The sequence below is a fragment of the Trichoderma atroviride genome, chromosome 2, assembly GCF_020647795.1.
Source record: "Trichoderma atroviride chromosome 2, complete sequence".
In the NCBI taxonomy this organism is placed as follows: domain Eukaryota; kingdom Fungi; phylum Ascomycota; class Sordariomycetes; order Hypocreales; family Hypocreaceae; genus Trichoderma; species Trichoderma atroviride.
Window position 1 is genome coordinate 353,941 of NC_089401.1, and position 22,162 is coordinate 376,102.

Consider the following 22,162-nt stretch of genomic DNA (forward strand, 5'->3'; position numbering starts at 1 on the left):
TTTGCAGTGTTAAAAGGATGAAGCGCGGTGAATATATTGAACACTTGGGCTGGTGTTTTCCTAACACATCAGTGTTTGTGCTTTATCCAGACAGCCTCTCAACAGTTCCAATTGGCTGGATCGGAGAGTTTTGCTTTGGTGGAGAACAAGTGGCTGATGGGTATCTCAATATGCCGAATCTGACTACAGAAAGGTTCATCAAGCATCCTGAATATGGCCTTATTTATCGTTCTGGCGACATGGGAAGAATGCTTCCGGACAAATCACTCATCATACTGGGCCGAATCGATGACCAGCTCAAACTGAGGGGTCAAAGAATTGAGGCTAGCGAAGTCAACAGCGTGATTACTCTGAACTCATCTGTCCACGCTGCGGTGACTTTGATATTAAAGAGAGAAGTAGGAGCAGCGGATCAACTTGTCTCGTTCTATACTACTTCGCATAAGACTGGCGAGGAAGCATGTGAAGCCTTGAAGCCTGATACCGAGACTCATCGCTCTTTATTTTCCGCCCTGCTATCAAAACTATCGTCTTATATGGTACCTTCATACATTATACCCATCTCTCGCATACCACTCACGTCTAGCGGAAAAGTCGATCGACGAAAACTGCAGTCTTGCTTCAATAACCTCTCTCAGGAGTACCTTGAGAGGGTTTCCAGTACCATGGTGGCTGAAGATGATGCCGAATGGAGCAAGACGGAAACCTTGATAGCAAACGTTATCGCTCAATCTTTGGGAATGTCCAGAGTTGACATTGGTCGATGGACGCCGTTTGTGACAATTGGACTAGACTCTATATCTGCAATAGGCGTATCTCGCGCCTTCAACTCCCAGCTAGATCGCCGGGTTCCTATTTCGGCAATTTTGCAGAACCCGTCTATTGCGCAGCTTGCTCGCTTTCTCGAGGAGAGACCAGAGACAGGTCATTCAACGAAGCAAGTGAAGTTCTTCTCCGATACTTTCGTAGAAGAGGTTCACAAAGCTTTTCAGCAAGAGCCATATTCTATTGCTGAAGTGCTACCGTGTTCTCCTCTTCAAGAAGCAATGCTGGCTCAAGGGCAGGGCAGCTATTACAATAGAACTCTTCTTCGGCTCCATGGCCCTGTGGATGAGATGAGAGGGTATTGGAATGAGATGACAAACCGGCACAGCATCTTCAGAACGTGCTTCATTACCACTGATAACGTCAAATTTCCGATCGCCCAGGTGGTTTTGGATAATTGGGTTGTTCAGTGGAAGGATTTCAGCGCTGATGAATCTTCTCTCCACGAGACTGTTCAAGAACACTTGACTGGCCTTCCCGATCCCTTGGATACTAAGATGCCGCCGTTATCATTTGCTATTATCCAGCAACAGCAATCGGCATACCTATCTTTCATATGCCACCACGCGCTCTACGATGGCGTGGCGATGGAAAACCTTTGGAGAGAGGTGGAGTCTTTAGCGCATGGAAAAACACTGCCTCCCCCCTGTTTCCTACTTGCCCTTTCTTCAAGAGGCGCTTAGCTTGCCTGAAGATACCGAAAAGTTCTGGGAAATTCATTTTAGAGGATACTCACCTTTCAATCTCTTCACAAAACCGCCAAGGATTCAGAGCTCTCAGGATACGCGTGAAGATACTCTTCACGCATCGTATAATGAGACAAAAGATCGGCTTAGAACCCTTGGAGTGTCTTTACTCTCCGTGTGTCAGGCCGCTTGGGCAGATGTGCTTGCAGTTTGCTCAAATTCTCCAGACATCTGCTTCGGACTGGTGATGAATGGCCGTAGTCTGGATATCGAAGGTCTGGACAGGCTAGTTGCACCTTGCTTTAACACGATTCCTGTCAGGCATGATATTTCTACCTTTTCCCGCAGCATTGACCTCGCCAAGTCTTTCCAAAGTCTAAATTCTGATTTCCAACCGTTTCAATTCTCGCCTCTGAGGTCCATTCAGAAGCTCGTTACAAAGGAAGGCTTGGGGTTGTTTGATACGTTGTTGCTTCTTCAAAATCCATCGCAAGACATGGACGCTGGTCTATGGTCTCTAGAAGAAGATTATGGCGAGATGGATATTCCAATCGTCTGCGAAGTTATTCCTCGCCAAAATCTGAACGCGCTGGATGTCAGCATGCATTATGAGAAGAGCGCAGTGAGCGCAGATCTTGCATTGGTATTTACCGAGATCTTCAAACTGTTTTTCCGAACTATTTTAGATCACCCTTCGTCAGCTATGCCGAGTAAAAACGATGTACAACCTTTTCATTTATCCATTCTAGATGAGATCAACGTCAGAAGAAACACGCGTATAACCCCGGTAGAAGATTACCAGAGCGATGCGGAATGGACGGAACTGCAGACGAAAATTCGCCAAGTTCTTTCAAGTCTTTCAGCAACTCCGATTCAAAAGATTCGCCATGAAACAAGTATATTCCAACTTGGACTGGACAGCATCAATGCAGTTCAAGTAGCTTCTATGCTTCGTAAGGAGGGCCTTGCGGTGTCTGCTTCCGATGTCATTGAGTGCCAAAATTGTGTTCGATTGGCGGATAGGATATCTGAAGCCATCAACGGTGACAAAGTGGCGTCTGGATATGACTTTGACACATTTTCGAAGGGTGTGTCTGCTCAATTGGGGCACACAATATCGGATATTGCTGCCGTGGAAGCCATTCTTCCTTGTACTCCTCTCCAGAGCGCCATGCTTGCTTCTTTTGATCAGTCTCAAGGGAAGAATTATCTAAATCTTTTGTCCTATGAAGTCGAAAATACTATCTCAAAGGATGATTTGACTAGAGCTTGGAAGTCTCTTCGAGATCGACATCCAATGCTTCGTACCGGATTTGTTGCGATTCAGAACCGGCATAGCTCGTATGCAATGCTAAGATATCCCTCTGGGTCGGAAACACTTGATTTGACGAATTCTGTATCTGATTTGGCATCGGACGGTGACTTATTCAGATGGAAAGCGGAGCAATCGACTTTGATCTTGAATAACTTACACTTACCGCCTTGGAGAGTTGTGCTGGCGGAGGCTGAGGGCAAACTGACCATGAACATCCTGATACATCACGCTCTCTATGATGCGCATTCGCTGGGCCAGATACTAGAGCTTCTATCTGAGCTCCTAGAAAGACCAAGTGCCACTTTTATCCAACCCATAGAGCCTGCGCTGGCAGAGATTCTATCCAAAAGCATCAGTCATCAAAGCGATGCGCAGGATTTCTGGCAAAGCAAAGCTGAAACCACAGTGGTGAACACTTTTCCCGTCATGACACCGCTCCGAGAAGATACAAGAAATATGATTTCACATGAAATCAAGTCTAATATGGCGCTGTCAACCTTGCAGATGTTGGCTAAGCAGCAAAATGTATCGGTCCAGGCAATTATTCAAGCGGCGTGGACGAGAATTCTCGCTGCATACTTGGGCGAGGACTCTGTCGTGTTTGGAGTAACTTTATCGGGCCGGAGTCTAGATGAGACGAGGGATGCACCATTCCCTTGTATGAACACGATTCCTGTTGTTGCTTCGAATCTACCGTCGAATGCTCAATTGGCCCGCTCAATGATGGAGTACAATATCGACGCACATAGGCACCAGTATGCTCCTCTATCTCAGATCCAGAAGTGGCTGGGTCATCCTGCAAGACCTGTATTCGATACGATTCTGGTTTACCAAAAGTTGGATAATGAGCCTTCTGACGCTCGGCGCTGGAAGCTTGTTGGCGACTATGCGACTGTCGACTATCCGGTGTCTCTAGAGGTCAAACCCATGAGTAGTGATGAGATTCGACTTTGCATCACCTTTTTCAGCGACGTTTTGCCAGAGGAACAGGCGGACTTGTTGGTCAGACAGTTTGACGCGATGATGATTCACATTGCTACTGAGCCTGAAGCTGATGAAGATGGCATCTACCAATCGAAGCCTGATCTATTTTCCATAACTCCCACTGTATCGCTAGAACTGCCTGCGCCTGTGCGATTTTTGCACCATTTCGTGGAAGAGAGAGCTTTGTCTCACCCGCATGCTACTGCTCTTGAATTTGTCGCAAAATTTGAAGGCTCACGGCCTGTGAAGCAGGTGTGGTCTTACGCTGAATTTGATGAGATGGGTAATAGAGTGGCCAACTTGCTGAGTGGCATTGCGGCCGTTGGAAGCATTGTTGCAATTCACTTTGAAAAATGCCCAGAGGCCTACTTTTCCATCCTTGGGATATTGAAAGCTGGCTGCGCTTTTGTAGCGCTGGACCCCAGTGCTCCCAACGATCGGAAGGAGTTTATTCTGAGAGACTCCATGGCACCTTGTCTTCTCAAGACCTCTGGAAGTGAAATCGGGTTTGATACAGACGCAGAGATTATTAACGTTGATTTGGAATCTATACAGCATTTGTCTGCCGAGAAGCGGGAATTGGATCCGCAAATCACACCGGATACGACGTGTTATTGTTTGTATACTTCAGGCACAACAGGAACGCCAAAAGGATGCGAGATTACGCATGACAATAGCGTGCAGGCAATGATGGCCTTCCAAGAATTGTTCAAAGGGCATTGGAGCGATGACTCTAGATGGCTGCAGTTTGCTGCCCTCCACTTTGATGTCTCGGTGTTGGAACAATACTGGAGTTGGTCGGTCGGCATAACCGTTGTTGCAGCACCGAGAGACCTCATTCTCGATGACTTGATTGCGTCAATCAATAATCTCGAGATTACGCACATTGATCTGACGCCGAGTTTAGCTCGCCTTACACATCCAGATGAAGTGCCGGGTTTGTGCAAAGGAGTCTTCATCACTGGCGGCGAGCAGCTCAAGCAAGAAATCCTAGATGCCTGGGGCCCAAAGTCTGTCATCTACAATGCCTATGGCCCAACGGAAGCGACAATTGGTGTGACCATGTACCAGAGAGTTCCCATCAACGGACGGCCGAGCAATATTGGTCAACAATTTCCTAATGTCGGATCTTACGTATTCCGCAAGGGGACAGAAATTCCCGTGCTGCGTGGTGCTGTTGGAGAACTCTGCGTCTCTGGAAGGCTCGTTGGTAAAGGTTACCTCAACCGCGAGGAACTTACTAAAGAGAGGTTTCCTACGCTTTCAGAATTTGGCGAGAGAATCTATCGGACGGGTGATCTCGTGCGCATCCTTCATGACGGCTGCTTTGACTTTCTTGGACGAGCGGACGATCAAGTCAAGCTCCGTGGGCAGCGTTTGGAGATTGGTGAGATTAATCACGTCATTCGCACTGGTGTTTCGGAGGTTAAGGATGCTGCAACAATTGTCATCAAGCATGCATCCAGCGGCAAAGATGTCTTGGTGTCGTTCCTGGTTGGCGAGCAACAGCCCAAGGCAGTCCTGGCTCCGCTGACAGATGATGATAATCTCGGCATGAAGGCCAAAGAGACATGCCGAGCAAAGCTTCCGGGATACATGATTCCTACATATTTCTTGATATTGCCATTTATACCACTCTCTCCCAATAACAAGGTCGAGGCTAAGGAGCTGAAGAAACTGTTCAATGGCCTGTCGCATGAGCAGCTGATGGACTTGACCGCGTCGAAGGCATCGGTTCAGTCTATTAATAGCGAAGAGAGCCAAAAAATAGTCAAAGTCATATCCGGCTTTACTGGCATAGATCTGGACAACATTGATGGAGATACAAGTATCTTTGATCTTGGAGTAGATTCCATCAGCGCTTTACAGCTATCGGCAGCATTCAAGAATCACGGATTTGCAGCATGCTCGCCTGCTACTCTGCTGCAAAATCCGGTCATCACAGACTTGATCACGGCTCTGTATGAGAAAATTTCTATCTCGCAAAAAGATAGCCGCGTGAAAGAATCACAGCAGTTGATTCAGGCATATCATCACAGATATCGGGCGTTTGTCTGTAGCGTTCTTGGTATCCCAGGAGACGATATAGAGTACATTGCGCCTTGCTCTGCTCTCCAGCAGGGTATCATCTCAAAATCGATTACGGATGAAGTTCGTGGCACATATTTCAACTCTTTTGTGTTTCATCTTAGTAGCGACATTGTGGACGAACAGTTGAAGGCTGCTTGGACCCAACTAGTCGCATCTCAAGCGATTTTGCGAACGGCGTTTATTAAAACTGCAGAAGGCTACATCCAAGTTGCGCTGAAAGCTCCAAATTTGCGCTGGATCGAAGAGGTTGTGAGAGATGACGAGAAGGCATTCCTGGATAGCCATTGGGAAGAATGGGTGCAACGAAATAGTGAACATGTTATCACTCCAGTTGAGGTGTTCTTAGTGAGGGGTCCGGGATTCAAGAAACTTGTTATTCACATCTTCCACGCAGTATACGATGGAAGCAGTTTCGAGTTGATGTTACGGCAGCTACAAGCTTCTTATACTGGGAAGTCTATTACCTCGTCTTCACCATCGTTCATAGACGCGTTGTCTCACGGTCCGTTGTGGCGGCACGACAATTGCCGCGAATTCTGGCAAACTCATCTTCTTGATTGGGATAGTTCCTCAGCTCTTCAACTTTCTTCCGCCCATAACGAAGCAGCCTCTCAAATACGAGTTATTGACGGGGCTGCACTGGAGAGCATCCGAAAGAAGCACAAAGTCACTTTACAACCGGTCATAATGGCATTGTGGACGTCTGTGCTTCAAAAACATTTCTCTTGGGGGTTAACAACCGGTGTCATTGTTTCAGGGAGATCAATTGATCTTGCTGGTATCGAAAATACAATAGGACCGCTCTTCAACACACTGCCATTTTTCAACAAGACGCTGAGTGGCCACTCGTGGACGTCGCTCATCCGCAAATGTAGCGATTTCAGCACAGCAATTTTGCCCTTTCAACATGTACCGCTCAAAAGCATACAGAAATGGTGTTCTGGCGGGCGCCAACTATTCAACAACCTCTTTGTATTTGAGGTGGAGCAGCAGGTGGCGGATGAACTTGAGCTATGGAGAATCGAAGATGGACCTCTCAATCCTGATTACCCACTGGCGCTGGAAGCGAAAAAGCTGCTGAATGGTGATGTTCAGCTGACTCTAGTTACACAGGGGCATGTAGCAGATGCTTCAATGCTACGGGAAATGTTGGACGAGGTTGAAGAGAATCTGGCCCTCATGTCGACGGATGCGCCACTTCCTCAGCCTACAGGAAATGGCGTCGCAGTATCAGCAAAACAGAATGGGTTTGCCCATTCAAATACTGAAACTCATAAGCAGCAGCTTGAGTGGAGTGAGCAAGCGCTTCGAATCAGAGATGAGATTGCTTCGCTTTCTGGTGTTGACGCTCTTGAAATCTCGATGGCAAGTACAATTCTCGAGCTTGGCCTGGATAGCATTGATGTCATCCAACTGTCTGCCAAACTCAAACAGAAGGGTATATCGCTTTCCGCTTCTTCAATCATGCATCAGCAGACTATTGCGAAAATGGCACCTTGTATCGAAGCCCAGTCATCCACTGAGTTACCCAGTTCGGCTGCAAATGAGAGATTCTATAGTATTGAACAGAAACTATGGGCTTATGCCCGAAATTCTGGGCTGGATATGAATGACATAGAGGCCGTGCTACCACCGACTCCTCTCCAAGAATCTATGGCTGCCGGAATGATACATTCTGACTTTGAGTGGTATTTCAATCATGATCTGTTGGAAATAAGAGCCGGAGTCGATATGGGGAAGCTTCAAGAAGCGTTTGTTCAAGTTGTCACTCAGTCGCCTATTCTTCGAACTGGATTTCTGGAAGTGGATGATTTACAGCTCGATATGGGATACTGCCAGATTGTACATAAGCGCTGGAACAATGAGATTGAGCATGTCGAGGTGGAAGACCTGGTCGAAGTTGGCAATCTCATTGAGAATGCAAAGGAAACCTCCAAAAGACATGACGGCACTGATGCTCTCTTCCAGCTCAAGTTTATGAGTTGTAAAGAGCGGACATTTGTTCTCATTTCAATCGCACATGCACTGTATGACGGGTGGTCTCTGAGTCTTCTTTATCAGGATCTCGAAATGGCATTGTACGGAAAGCTTCAAATGAGAACATCTGCGAACCCGTTTCTTCAAAGAGTACTCACCTCAGCTACAGAAGAAGGCAATCGATTTTGGGCTGCGTATCTCGATGGTGTTGCGCCCTCGACTCTTCCAGAGCTACCCAAAGATAGCCAAGACAAGCTGCATCGGATGGAATATTCTTCTAAAAAGTCTGCGGGTGATATCCTATCATTCTGCAAGAAACAGGGCATCAGTCTGCAAGTATTGTGCCAAGCCTGCTGGGCTCTTGTTCTGGCTCATCGGGTGAAAGCCCTTGATGTCACTTTCGGCGTCGTAATGTCTGGACGAGATTTTGAAGGGGCTGAAGATTTAATGTTTCCTACGATCAACACTGTGCCTCTTAGGTGTATCCTTTATGGAAGCTCTGTATCATTTTTGAGATACCTTGAGGCCAACATGGCGGATATCCGGGCTCATCAAGCGTATCCGCTAAGGAAGATTCAAAGTACGATACAGCTGTCAAGCGGCGAACTGTTCAATACGCTTTTCATGCTTCAAAAGTCTCCATACAGCTCGTCTGAAGAACCGCTGCTGAGATCTGTTGACGGTGCATCGGCAGTTGACTACCCTGTCAGCGTTGAGGCCGAGGTTGTGGATGATGTTCTTGTCTGGCGGACAGCTTGTCAGTCCAGATACGTTTCTGAAGACGGCGTTGGAAAATTGCTCGATGATTTGAACCATGTTCTCGAGTTTCTGACGGGCTCGGATGAACCCGAGATTCTCTCCTTCCAGGATAACGGTGTTTCGATCGGTGGGCTGCCAGTTATCTACGTCCCTACAACAGAGCATATTGTTCAGAATGGTAACGGCGAAGACAGAAATGAATTTACGGATCACAGCCACGAACTTGACGAAACTACTTTCGCGATTCGGAAAGTACTCAGCTACGTGTCAGATATTCCAGAAGACTCCATCAGACCCGAGAGCAGCCTTTACCACCTGGGCCTGGACTCTATTAGTGCAATCAAGGTATCGTCTCTCTTGCGCAAAGAGGGCATATATCTTAACCCCAGAGATCTCATCAGATCCACGAGCATCAGCCAAATGGGTCGACTTGCTACTCCTCTCTTAGTAAACGGCGATCGACCCAAGCCCAAAGAATTGGCGTGGACTCCTGCGGAAGATGTTGACGTTGAAACACTTTTTGCTGGCGCTCACGTCTCGAAAGAAGATGTTGAGGCTGTATTACCGGCGCTGCCTATGCAAGTCTACATGATTAGCGCTTGGCAAAACGCAGAGGGCAGCGTCTTTTATCCGGAGTTTAGGTACATTATCAAGGGAGCCGTTAGTGAGGAGGAAGTGCTTTTGGCCTGGCAACGTTTGGTCGCTCAAACACCAACCCTACGGACGGTCTTCATTGCGACTAACTCGCCTCAGCAGCCGTTCTTGCAGGTTGTGCTCAAGGCTTGCCATCAACCTGCTGATGGTACTGCAGCCAAACCGATGTGCCAACTTCATGTCGCCGAGCTAGAAGGAGAAAGTGGCAGCCAGATAGCCATCAGGCTGAAAATTCACCACGCTCTCTATGATGGAGTTAGCATTCAAGAAATACTGCATCGGCTGTCAAGGCTTATTGGAGGGGAAATATTTGAACACGAAGAGGATGTTGGAGAGTGGTCCCGATATGCTGTTCAACCAACGCTGGAGGACTCTCGACAATCGCGCAGAGCCTTTTGGACGGCATATCTGAGTGGCTGCTCAACAGACGGCGACGATTCAGCCCCAGTTATGGCAGGCAAACGACGAGTATCGCATCTACAGCAATCCGCAGTATCGGATATCACACACCTCCTTACAGCGGCCAAAGAAATGGGCATCAGCTTGCAAGCAATCTTCTTCGCCGCATACGCCATAACGCTTGCACTAGAGAATGGTGTAGATATAGACGGCGAAGGCAAAAAGACCGTCATATTCGGCATCTACCTTGCGAATCGATCTGATGAGGCTCTTCCGCCGATATACCCCACGCTTAACCTTGTTCCTTTGAGAGTTGAAGTGGCGCGCAGCGACTCTCTTCTAGAAGTTGCTAGTGCTATACAAGACGATATCCACCTTGTATATATAGAGGGTCGTGCCGATGTGGGTTTGTGGGAGGTGGCCGCGTGGACGGGCGTGAGGGTGACTTCGTTTGTCAATTTTCTTAGCCTCCCTGGTGCTTTGTCTGAGAGACCAAATGGAGACTCGGATGATGTTGAGCTTGTACCACTACAAAGAGAAGATGATGTTTTAGGACCTTTGGTGGATGGCAACGATAAAGAGGCGATTTCTCATTCTTGCATATTGAACAACTCGGTTAGAGATGCATTCCCAGTAAGTTTCTAATCCTGAACTATCAAAGACCCATTTACTAATAATATACTTTATCTAGGCCGCAATAGATATCGAAGCCTCTATACAAGGAAAGAGTTTAGACATTGGCGTATTTGGATCTCAACAACGGCTATCAGACAAGGGAGCCACAGAGCTAGTCGCGAGTATTATCTCTCACTTGGCGCAGATAGGTGATGGGGACGATGTAGAGATGACAGCGTGGGCTTCGTTTTGGGAAATTAGAAGTATTAGGTAGGAACGGTGGTTTGCTGGCCATGTAAATGGATGATATGTATACTAGAGGAAGCAAATTTAGTAGAGCATATATTTTAGTCGAATCCATTGAACGCCGTATAGTTTGTTAGCAAGAGGGAAAACTTTGTGTTGCGCTGTCTGCTAGCCCTATGCATCTCGGCGTTTTTTATACTTGAGTGAGAGCTTGAGGTACATATTTGCTTTAGCCACAAAAGCATATCACATGTAACTGCTCCAAGGATACGGCGCGGCAAGTCGCATCACTTGCCTGCAAAATCGCAAGTCACATTCTCACAGATAGTATCTGGCTAGAGCCGTATGAAAAACAACAACTTTTGTAATTCTTGAAGCTACATGGATATCGTCATCGTATAAACTATCAAAGGGAAAAAAAAAACAAAATATACAAGTCACGACACGTCCCGCGCTGTCAGGTGGTGCAATATCCAGGCTAAGCACGCCTTGTTCCTTTTCTGTGATCCAAGTAGAAGATAAAAATCTATGCGCCATCCCAGCGCCATCCCAGCTCATCTATTCGTCTATAGTCTTGAAGTCTTGGGCTTCCAGCCCTCTTCCATGGCAATTAGCTCGGCTGCTCGCTCGCCAATGGCCAGCACCGTAAGCATGGGGTTGATGGAGGGCATCTCGGGGAACACGCCAGCGTCAGCAATGCGCAATTTCTTGATCCCTCGGACCTTTAGCTCGTGGTCCACGACTGCGGCCTCGTCCTTGGTTACATCGCCCATCTTGGTGGTGCCTGCAGGGTGGTAGACAGTATGAGCGGCGCGGCGAGCGTATTCGCTGATCTGCTCATCCGTCTGCACCTGGGGGCCGGGAGCAACCTCTTCCTTCAGCCATTCTTTGAAAGGGCTTTGCTGAGCGATTTTACGGGCAGCCTTGATGCCGGCAACAAATGTGGCAGCGTCGTAGCCTTCGGGGTCGGTGAAGTAGCGGAAATCCAGAGCAGGCTTGACAGCGGGGTCTGCAGAGGTCAAATAGATGCGGCCGCGGGATCTCGGTCGGGGGATGTTGGGGGTCATGCAGAATGCGTAGCCGTCCTGGATCTTGCGATAACCCAGACGCTCGGTGTTGAGGGTGAATGGGATCTGGTAGCAGTGCATCATGATGTCGGCAGCATTTCCGTCGTTGCCTGCGGCGTTGGTTGGCTCTCGGCGGATGAAGACACCGGCATCAGAATCCATGGTGGTCTGGTTGGGGGGAACCGGCTTGTTAAGCTCCCACATGATGATGGTCTCTGGGTGATCCAGCAGGTTTTCGCCAACTCCGGGGATATCCTTGACAACGGGAATTCCCAGGTCCTCGAGCTGTGAGCGCGGGCCAAGACCAGAGTGAAGCATCAGACGGGGTGTGTCTACAGCGCCAGCGCAAAGGATGATTTCCTTTCGGGGCTTGAGCACTACCTTTTGACCACCTGCCAGATGAAGAGCAATACCGCTCGCAACATCGTTTTCGACCAAGACTTTGGAGACGTGAGCCTCGGTCAAGATGGTCAAGTTTGGCCGTCTCTCCTCTCCTCGAAGGATGGGGTGGATGTAAGCAACGGATGCACTGCTTCGGCGACCGTTATCGGGGTTGTAGGAAACGTTGAAGAAGCCGGCGCCCTGGGTTAGCTGGCCCGTCTCGCGAATCTCAGTATTGAAGTCATGGATAACGGGAATGTCGAGAGCAGAGGAACAGGCTTGAACCCAGTCCTTGCACAGCTGATTGCGGTGACGAGCATGCACTGGCTGGAAGGTGTTGCGCAGATTGTCCACGTGTCGAGTGACATTCTCAAAGGTCCAGCCCTTGCAGCCCTGAGCAACCCAACGGTCCATGTCATGGCGGAAAGGGCGGAAAGAGATGAGAGTGTTGTGTGACGAGCAGCCTCCAAGGACCTTGGCCCGAGAGTGACGGATGTGGCTGTTGCCCATTGGCTGCTCTGTCGTGCCGTAGTCGTAGTCCAGCTCGCCGCCAAGCAGACTCAGCCACTCTCGCAGGTTGAGAACATGGTTGAGGTTGAAATCAGAGGGCCCAGCCTCGACGAGGAGGATGCGATGCTCAGGCAGATAGGAGGAGAGTCGAGACGCAATCACGCAGCCAGCGGTGCCTCCGCCCACGATGATGTAGTCGAAAGCAGAGCTGCTGTTGTCCGGAAGCGATCGGGTCGTCATGGTTGGTGTCTCGAGGAAGTTAGAGGGAGTATGAAGGGAGTATGAACAGAGCAAGAAGAAGAGAAATATGCGTCTTGCCGGGTGGCCTGGCTTAAATAGCTTGCTCTGGCTACAAATGAGGCTTGGAAACTACGCTTTTCCCCTTGAATGTTAAAAACGCCAGGGTGAAGACTAGTTGAAGAGCGTATTCACAAAAGTCGAAAAGATAGTTTCTCGTCTATTCGCTTGCCCAGACAAAGTTTCGGTAGCAAAAGTCTAGGATCAGCAGAATCAGTAGCCTCGGAAGAAAGTTGAAGTCTAAAGCACCACACTAAGGCGAGGGACCCCAAGATATATGAAGCAGATGAAACGACGAGTCAGCCCCAAAGCATTTCTTGTACAAGTAGATTCCGCCGAGGCCATGATTGCGGCGTGGACGGCTGAGCCATTGCATTGACGCTAACGACGCCATCAACGAAGCACGGCTCTCGCCTCGTTGTTTGCGGTGGAGTTTGAATCAGCAGATGATTTGTAGTCTCGGGCCAAAAGGGGGGGGAAGCCATGTCCCTCATTTAAAAAATGGTAAAAATTCTCACCGATGTTTACCAGCAGCATCGATCTTCAGGGTTCCTGTCAAACAGAGAATGGATCCCTACACAGCTACACCACGGCCGCATGACGTCAAAAGCACATGGTGGGATTCAGACTAATGCCCCTGTCAGCAATTCCACTGTTGGCTGTTCGTTGGTTGGAGGATTAGTAGCCCACAGTGTGCCTGGAATGACATTTGCGAGGCTTCTGGCTGGGCTCTTGGCCGTGATTGCGGGGATCCAGCAGGCGGTTCTGCTGCTTAGAAGCCATTTCGAGCGTTGGTCTGGCGATGATCTTGACTTGATGGAGGCGTTTAGGAAGAGGCCGACGCCGAGTGGAGCCGATGGCGGGCAGCTAGGACGGGGCTAGGTTGATCCGGGCAGAAAACTGTAAGTTGATTGGGCCAGAGGGCCACCATGGCTGAAGAGAGTGGGGCATGTACTCCGCCGTGGAGAACCTGCCGTACAGTACCTGCTCCAAGCTCTGCAGCACGACACGCCACGAATCGCGGAACTGAGCGCTGCTTGCAGCAATCGGAACAATTATTCTAGCGGTGGCTGTACCTGTAGAGTTTTCTCGCGGCATGGGATTTTTCACAACGCTGCTGACGGCTCTGTGTATCGTTTTCAGCTGGCCTGTGGTGACTTGATAGGCCTCGGAGTCGCTGTGCTTTAGCGCATTACTCGGAGTGGCACATGCAAATAATGCCCGATTTCATCGTCGCTAATCGGGGCGGATCTGATTTCGATGTAGGTTTCTATACTCCGTACCTACACAAAGGTCATCTGGCATCAGCCTTAGCAGCACCGGCATATTCCAGAATCGCATTCCAAACGTTGATACTCGACAGACGGAAAGTCAAGAAATAGGAGGCATCACATATCGGATTCTCAGTTGCATCTTCCTCAGCCAACTCGTGCGCAGCCTCCACCGCCAAGCCGAGCCGTTGTCCAAGAACACGGGGAGAGCTCCACAACGCCGGACCGGACTGCATCTTATATCTCTCACTTCTCCATCGGTGACGTAGGCAGTGGTTTATCGCCTTATGATTCCTTGGATTTCTCTTCCCCTGGCCAGGGCTGTTTGCCAGTCTCCTGCCTGGTTGCCGAATGCAGGCAAACGCTCTCACGGCCTACAGTAGCGTGTAAGAGAGACCGTCTTGGCTGCTGCTTAGCCCCAGACACACCGGCGCTGAAGACTCCACCTGCTGTTGGTGCAAACGGCGCTGTGGTTCCTGGCAGGTGAGACGCAGGTATTCTCTTTCCAAACGAAAATGGCAGACGAGTCCGGTTTGCCACGGTTTACACGATGGAGGTACCTCGTAATAGCGGGTGTTGGATGTTTGCTACAGCACTGTGGAGTTGCTGGTGTTGCTTGGCGCATATACACTTACCGCTAAAGACTCAGGTAGGTAGCGATTGCATGTGCCTGTAGTATACCTAGTATTAGTCGCGGAATTTCACCGTCTTAGTACGCCGCCAAAGACAAGATCGACGTACGTCACTGTCCGGCGTCCGATTTTCAGTTTCAACACCAACAAACCAATTCCGATATTGATCTGGTCTGGAATGATCTGATCTGATCTGATCTGATCTAATCTCAAAGAATAGGCAGAATCACCACGCCAACACCAAAAGACCATCATGACCTTCTCAAAAGAGATTCACACCTTTCACTCGGGAAAGCCTCAGCCGCAATCCTCGGGATCGCACACCTTCCAGTCTCTCGATCCAACCACGGCCAAGCCATTGGCAACAATCTACACCACCACCGCCGCCCAGCTCAACGACGCCGTCTCCTCTGCCCAAAAGGCGTTCCCAACATGGTCGCAGACGCCTGCCCCGAAGCGAGCCGCCATCCTGCTCCGCGCCGCCGCTATTTTGCGAGAACGCAACGAGGCGCTGGCCCGCACGGAGATGCTGGACACGGGCAAGGCCTGGTCCGAGACGTCAACGGTCGATGTGGTCACCGGCGCTGATGTCCTGGAGTACTACGCGCACTTCATTGGCAACAGCCAGCCCGGCCAGCACACCACGCTGCGGCCAGACGCCTACGTGCTGACGAGCCACGAGCCGCTGGGCGTTTGCGCCGGCATTGGCGCCTGGAACTATCCCATCCAGATTGCCCTGTGGAAATCCTCGCCGTGTCTGGCTGCAGGAAACTGCATGGTCTACAAGCCCAGCGAGGTGACGCCTCTGCACGCCAATACGTTGGCTGAGATCTACATCGAGGCCGGGATGCCGCCTGGAGTATTCAACGTCGTCTACGGCGATGGTCCCAGTGTCGGGGCGCCCCTTGTCGCCCATCCGGGCATCGCAAAGGTCAGCTTCACAGGCCAGGTTAGCACCGGCAGCAAAGTAGCCAGCGAGGCCGCCAAGGGCTTGAAGAGCGTTACAATGGAGCTCGGAGGCAAGAGTGCTGTTGTGGTTCTGCCAGACGCTGACGTCGACGAGGCAGCCGACATTGCCATGGCTGCCAATTTCTTCTCCTCTGGCCAGGTCTGCACAAACGGCTCGCGAGTCTTCATCCCCGATACCTTACTATCACGCGTCGAGGAAGGTCTTATCAAACGTTGCCGCGAGGGCATCCGCATGGGCTTGCCACAAGACGAAACGACGAATTATGGCCCAGTAGTCAGCGCCGCCCAGCGCGACAAGTGCAACATGTACATTCGACATGGCAAAGAAGTCGACAAGGCAAAGGTCCTGTACGACGGCGCCGTTGATGCGCAGAAGAATAAGCCTACGCCCGACGGATACTGGGTCCCGCCCGTCATCTTCACCAACTGCACAGACGATATGCGCATCGTGCGCGAAGAAATCTTTGGCCCCGTCATGTCAATCTTGCCATACAAGACACAGGGCAAGTCACAGGAAGAGTGGCTCCCGGAGCTGATTCGGCGCGCAAACGACACCGAAACCGGCCTGGCTGCCGGAGTTGTTGCTACGGATCTGAGTCTGGCGCAGAACGTTATCCGACAGCTGGAAGCCGGCATCACTTGGATCAACACCTGGGGAGAGTCTCCGGCTGAAATGCCCGTGGGCGGGTGGAAATTGAGTGGCGTTGGTGTTGAGAATGGCTTCGAGGGTATCATGGCTTACATGCGGATAAAGAGCACGCTGGTACAGCTGGGTAAGGGTGCGACCAAGGGGCTTTTTGCCAAGCTATAGTTTAATCTGTGAAGAATGTTTCTTTTTTTTACAAAATGGCGTCAGCATTGGTTTCCATAGGTCAATCTTGAAATATATAGCAGGGCATATATATAAGCGTCTTTGTTGTTTTGCAATTTTTAAATCTCGATTTTACATGTATAGTGCAATTCCAAATCGCTCAACAGATTCTCACGAGTAAAGTTCTCTGGATTAAACGTCAGATACGCGCCAAAGTGACAAAGATGAAGGCGGTCATACAGTATCTCTTTCTCTGCGAAATGCAAGATACAAACTCGGCTCAAATGAAGATGGTGGTCAAAAAATTTACCTAAAGTCATAGACGTGATATACGTAGGCCTGGGCATGGTACCATAGCTTTCGCTATACTGTACGGGTGCTTTACAATGGACTGTCGCTGATGCGACTTTCACAGCAATTCTCAAGTTTCTTGGACCGACCCTTTCACAGCATTTTGAATATAGTATGTCTCAAGGTGGTGAGGGCGCTTGCCAACGCCGGCGCTGGAGTTTTTTCACAGTTCAGCATTTTTAGTATAGCAGTAGGCAGCCGATTACATGGGGTGAGCTGGAGACGATTTCACAGCAATTTTCATATTCCTTGAGCCGACCCTTCACAGCATTTTGAATATAGTATGTCTCAAGGTGATAAGGGCGCTTGCTAAAGCTAGCGCTAACGCTTTTTCACAGCATTTTTAGCATAGCAGTAGGCAGCCGACTACTTGCTTGTGGTAAGCTGAGAACGCTTTCACAGCAATTTTCATATTTCTTGAGCCGACCCTTCACAGCATTTTGAATCTCTCTCACGGCGGTAAAGGCGCTTTGCCAAACTCGGCGCTGGAGCTTTTTCACAGCGTTTCATGAAGCAGTGTTTTGGCCTCGAGATGCAGTTATAATAAAAATCCCCTCGAAGAGATTTAAATGAAGCCTGCTTGACGTAAGCTAACGAGGAGGGCGTGAGCATGTTGCCTATTGACCCGTCAAAAACCATCAAAGTGCCTATGCAGTTGCCTTTTTATGCGCAAATATGGCGATAGCGCAATAATGAAGCTATTCCAACCACCTTCTTTATACCCGCTCCAAATGCCAAGCGATCAGTAATCCCAAGCTTCGAACGGACTACAATGATGTAAGCAAAATACTGCAACGCGATAGCCGGGCAGAGGATACGAGCTGAGATCCTGGCGACATGTCTTACGACTTTTACTTGGGGCAAAGCTTCTTTAAAACTTGCGTAGAGGATTGTCCGAAATAGGAAGTCTTGAGATGTGCGCTAAGTCTCGCGCCAAAATAGTTGCCGCTGACAATGAATCTGCTATTCCTATTTGACCCTTCCAATCTGTCAAGATGGCAATTAAAGCTTAGAAATTGGATCCTCGCAATGCTAGCAGCGACTTAGCAATCATCTCGTAGACTGAAATTTATAAGCCGAAATATGAAGAAGCGCATGCTAGCTGCTTAGACTTAGCTGCACGCTAGAGACATGGAACGAGAAGACATATAACGCCAAAGCATACTCTTCATGCTGTGAGAAACTGCTTCTTTCAAATCCTCAGTGATCCAAAGAGATCAAACATGAACGACGTATTACGTGACTCGCCCTTTGGGCAGGTAGTCCGCTTTCTCAGCAAGAACAAATACTTGCAATATGCCGAAGAACGAGGTGGATTCCAAAACCCCTATTACGGCTCGCAAGCTTTGCAAAAGGAAGTCGACATAGAACTTCCCACTACGGCCGCCTCTTCGAATACTACGTTGGAAGAAACTACTACTACTGGCTTGGAAAGGACAAATTCTCAAGAATTTACGACCAAGCCCCCCCTCGCCGAAGCAACCGATGACGTGGAAAATGGCCTTTCAGACAATCCCATCGAGAGGGTCGTCACTACTCAGAGCCATAGTGAAGTGCAGAGAATAGAAAGTCGTCCTATTAAACCAACAACTACGAGCGATGGGACAATATTAGTTGATTGGTACACTACCGGTAATATTCCCTAGTCATCAGAACAAGTGGTCTCTTGGGCACATCTAACAAAGTCTTAGATGATCCTGAAAACCCCCAAAACTGGAGTGCGCTTCGAAAAGGTTTTGTATCTTTCCAAATATGGTAAATAAAGTCCAAATAAGTCACCTTTCAAGCCCATGCTAAGTTCAGAAGCATCTATTCTTTTGCTGTCTACTTTGGATCTTCCATCTATATCGGTGCTGTGCCCGAGGTGGTAGAAAGATACGGTATCAGCGTCGAGGTTTCTTCTTTGGCTCTCGCTTTATACGTTTTTGGATGTCAGTATATGAAATTGCGCTTGCATCGTTACTTCAGCTGCTAACACGTAGATGAACGCAGATGGCTTTGGTGCCATGATATTTTCTCCATTAAGCGAGTAAGAGTCTTCTCCAAGTTTCGCAGTAACCCAAAGCCTGTGATACTGAACATCTGTTAGAATCGCCGCAATAGGCAGAAACCCTCCATACATTATAACGCTCTTCATATATACCATACTCTGGGTCCCAGCATCCCTTGTGGATAATTTCGCTGGATTCGTCGTTCTGCGCTTCTTGACAGGGTTTTTCGGTAAGTTTCTGATGTTGTTTTAGCGTAGACGATATTAACGTAATTGATACACAGGTGCGCCATGTCTTGCGACTGGAGGTGCTTCATTTGCTGATGTTGTAAGACTGTTTCCTCATATCTCGACCTACAGTATGAACTTTTAACTAACCTGAATTCAGTATCCACTTCTTCATGTGCCTTACTTATTGGTCATTTGGGGCGGAGCCAGTAAGTTTTACTTACATCTTGCATACCCAGGAAAAATTGAGAAACCTAACAAAGCATCTTTTTCAGCTGTATTTGGTCCTGCTATCGCGCCGGTAATCTCTAACTTCAGTGCCCCTGCAGAGGGCTGGCATTGGGTATCTTGGGAGATGCTGTGGCTCAGTGCACCCATCCTCTTTGGCTTCTTCTTCTTCCTCCCCGAAACCTCATCGGCCACGATCCTTTACTACAGAGCACGAAGATTGCGGAGAATAACCGGCAATGATCGATACCGTTCACAATCAGAAATCGATCAAACAAAGCGGCAGATGACGATGAAGGATATTTTATATAATGCCATCATCAAGCCAGTTGAGATTAACGCTCTTGATCCTTCGGTGCTCTTCTCCACCATCTATACCAGCCTTGTCTACGCCATCTTCTACTCCTTCTTCGAAGCTTTCCCTCTTGTTTTTTCAGGCGTTTATGATTTCAGATTCACGCTCTCTGGGCTGCCGTTTTTGGGAGTTTTTCCAGGCTTGTTCGTGGCTGCTACCCTGTGTGTGGTTTCGTGGCATTTGCAAGTGGTCAAGCCTTTTAGAACTGAAGGCTTTAAGGCATTCGGAACTCCAGAACATCGGTTAATTCCAGCGCTGTTTGCATGTTTCTGGCTTCCCGTCGGCTTATTTCTTTTTGGTACGTCATTCAGAGACCATTTCAACTGGTATCATACTAATATATCTTGTTGAATGGTAATAGCATGGACATCCCGGCCGAGTGTTCACTGGATGGCACCTATCATAGGGCTGTCGCTATCCATTGTTGGCACATTCACGATTATTGTCTGTATGCTACAATATGTAGCTTTCACTTACCCAAAATATTCGGCGTCGCTATTCGCCGCAAACGACTTTGCTCGCTCGACTCTGGCGGCGGGTGCAATTATGTTCTCGCGGCCAATGTTTCTACGCCTTGGAATCCACTGGGGCGTTTCTTTACTTGCATTTTTGGACATTGTTTGTTGCATTTTGTTGTTTGGGCTCTGGAAATTTGGGCCGAGCTTGCGCGCTCGTAGCCGCTTCGCTGAGGCCTAAATCGCACTCGAGAGAATGCTCGAAGTTATTAGAGTCTCTTCGTCTGCATTTTTATCATATAGAAACTTCTTTTAATTCACATAGATATACAGTTAAAGCATGGAGAGGCACATTTTGTGTAGTTGCATTGCACATCATGGTCTCTCCATTTGTACGTTGGTAGTGACACAATGAAGTCTCATCTTTCTCGCTGGGCTCCCCTGCTTCTATTTAGTAATCTCATTCCCTAAACAAAAAGATAAAATGGTGGTACTTGTTGAGACCAAGTAAAGTAACTTGGTGCTTCGTACTCATTCATTGGCCACTTACACCGCGGAGTTTGTTGCGGTGTTTCGACGCCTTCAACTCCTTGCGTCGTCCAATGTTTATTCATTACAATGGGTGCTTTTTGATAACGGTGCTTCGACTGTATGACAAAACTTATTTGACTCACTCGATTAGACGACAATTTTAAGAGTAGTTAGTGGAAATAGGCTGCTCAAATATCCCGAGGAGCAAGATGGCTTTGCTCTGCCCGCAGAGTATCAATCGAGAATCCAGCAGTCATCTCCCTCCGTCCTATCACCACCATCACGGGGGAAAAAAAAGAAGAAGATGTAGAAGCTGCTACAGGCCAATCTTGTCTTTCTGAAGCTTTAGAACGAGAAGTTATACTTGTTACGTGGTATTCCGACCGAGATCCCGAAATCTGCAGAATTGGTCCAACAGAAAGAAAATATGGATATCCAGTCTTCTGTTTTCTACACAGTTGCCGCGTATATGGGGGTCGTGATATATAAAGTTAGCGAAGATGGAATGATGAAGCAATTTGTAGTCAAGCAGTCGGTTGCATCTCTCGGCCTGACTCTTTACGTCTTTGCTTGCGGCTTTGCCTCAATGATTCTGTCGCCACTGACGGAGATTCCCGCTATTGGTCGCAATCCTCTATATGCCATCATTTTGTCTTTTCAAAATTTTCATCATTCCCGCTGCCTTGGTCGATAATGTTGGGGGATTACTAGTGGTCAAGTTCCTGCTTGAGATTTTCTGCTCTTCGGCTTTATTCACCGTGCCCCTATGGCGATTATTTAAGCCCTGCCAATATGCAAGCCGTGATTGCGTTATGGTCGATCAGTGCAAGCTCAGCTCCCATGAGTATCATAACTTTTTCATTCTTATAAAACTATGTTATTGTAGATACAAACTTATCTTACGTCTCTACTTTAGATAATGGGGCCTGTCGTTGCAGCATACGCGGTAGAAAAGATGAGCTGGCGATGGAGTGCATGGGAATTGCTTTGACTCTCAGCGCCATGACTGCTTCAATGCTCGGCACACTATCAGAAACCTCGAGAGATACAATAATCCTTCGAAGAGCCAAACGACTCAGGCTGGCAACTGGCTGCGACAACGTCGACCACGAATCCGAGGTTCACTATTCTCACTTGAGCGCCCGAGAAATTACTTCTTGAGCATTGATTAAGCCTTGAGAAAATCAGCGCCCTTGATCCAGCCGTGTTTTTTACGATAGTATACCTACCATTGGGATATGCTATATGCTACTCATTCTTTGAATCGTTTCTACTGGTCTACAGAGACATCTACGGGTTTAGCCATGGAGTCATGGCATTGGCTTTCCTCTCAATGATGGTGAGCTTCTTTATTACAAGCGTGGGCCTTGGTTACTATATGTACTTCATCATTGATCAAAGCAACGTCAATGACGCTCCTCCAGAAACAAAAATGATATCAGGCCTATTCGGGTCGGTCTGTGTTCCCATAGGCTTGTTTCTTTTTGGTATGTTTACCGTCTTTATGATCTTCAGCTTGCGATTCTATCTGACAA

General features: G+C 48.5%; 4 protein-coding genes across 4 annotated transcripts; 3 read left to right on the top strand and 1 right to left on the bottom strand.

The window, feature by feature from the left end:
- Positions 1-1,449: 1,449 nt before the first annotated feature.
- TrAtP1_002784 (NRPS) lies at positions 1,450-10,579 on the top strand (the record flags this gene model as incomplete). The annotated part of the gene is made up of 2 exons (XM_066111612.1): positions 1,450-10,323; positions 10,382-10,579. 2 exons carry the CDS (start codon positions 1,450-1,452, stop codon positions 10,577-10,579), a joined length of 9,072 nt encoding a protein of 3,023 aa, XP_065967690.1.
- A 319-nt stretch (positions 10,580-10,898) lies between these two features.
- TrAtP1_002785 (uncharacterized protein) lies at positions 10,899-14,349 on the bottom strand. Its single transcript, XM_014087470.2, has 2 exons — positions 13,497-14,349; positions 10,899-13,434 (listed from the first exon to the last, which is right to left on the bottom strand). The coding sequence occupies exon 2, from the start codon at positions 12,747-12,749 to the stop codon at positions 11,118-11,120; it is 1,632 nt and encodes a 543-aa protein (XP_013942945.1). The 5' UTR covers positions 12,750-13,434; positions 13,497-14,349; the 3' UTR covers positions 10,899-11,117.
- Positions 14,350-14,549: 200 nt separating this feature from the next.
- TrAtP1_002786 (uncharacterized protein) lies at positions 14,550-16,602 on the top strand. The gene has a single exon (XM_066111613.1). It carries the CDS (start codon positions 14,963-14,965, stop codon positions 16,487-16,489), a length of 1,527 nt encoding a protein of 508 aa, XP_065967691.1. The 5' UTR covers positions 14,550-14,962; the 3' UTR covers positions 16,490-16,602.
- Positions 16,603-18,063: 1,461 nt separating this feature from the next.
- Positions 18,064-20,047, top strand: TrAtP1_002787 (uncharacterized protein; the record flags this gene model as incomplete). The annotated part of the gene is made up of 10 exons (XM_066111614.1): positions 18,064-18,472; positions 18,532-18,595; positions 18,647-18,771; positions 18,833-18,869; positions 18,930-19,060; positions 19,115-19,158; positions 19,219-19,267; positions 19,334-19,713; positions 19,895-19,939; positions 20,003-20,047. The coding sequence occupies 10 exons, from the start codon at positions 18,064-18,066 to the stop codon at positions 20,045-20,047; spliced, it is 1,329 nt and encodes a 442-aa protein (XP_065967692.1).
- Positions 20,048-22,162: the final 2,115 nt, after the last annotated feature.

Bases quoted from the DNA above. Each gene is read 5' to 3' on its own strand.
- TrAtP1_002785 (XM_014087470.2), bottom strand. From the start codon at position 12,749: ATGACGACCCGATCGCTTCCGGACAACAGCAGCTCTGCTTTCGACTAC.
- TrAtP1_002786 (XM_066111613.1), top strand. From the start codon at position 14,963: ATGACCTTCTCAAAAGAGATTCACACCTTTCACTCGGGAAAGCCTCAG.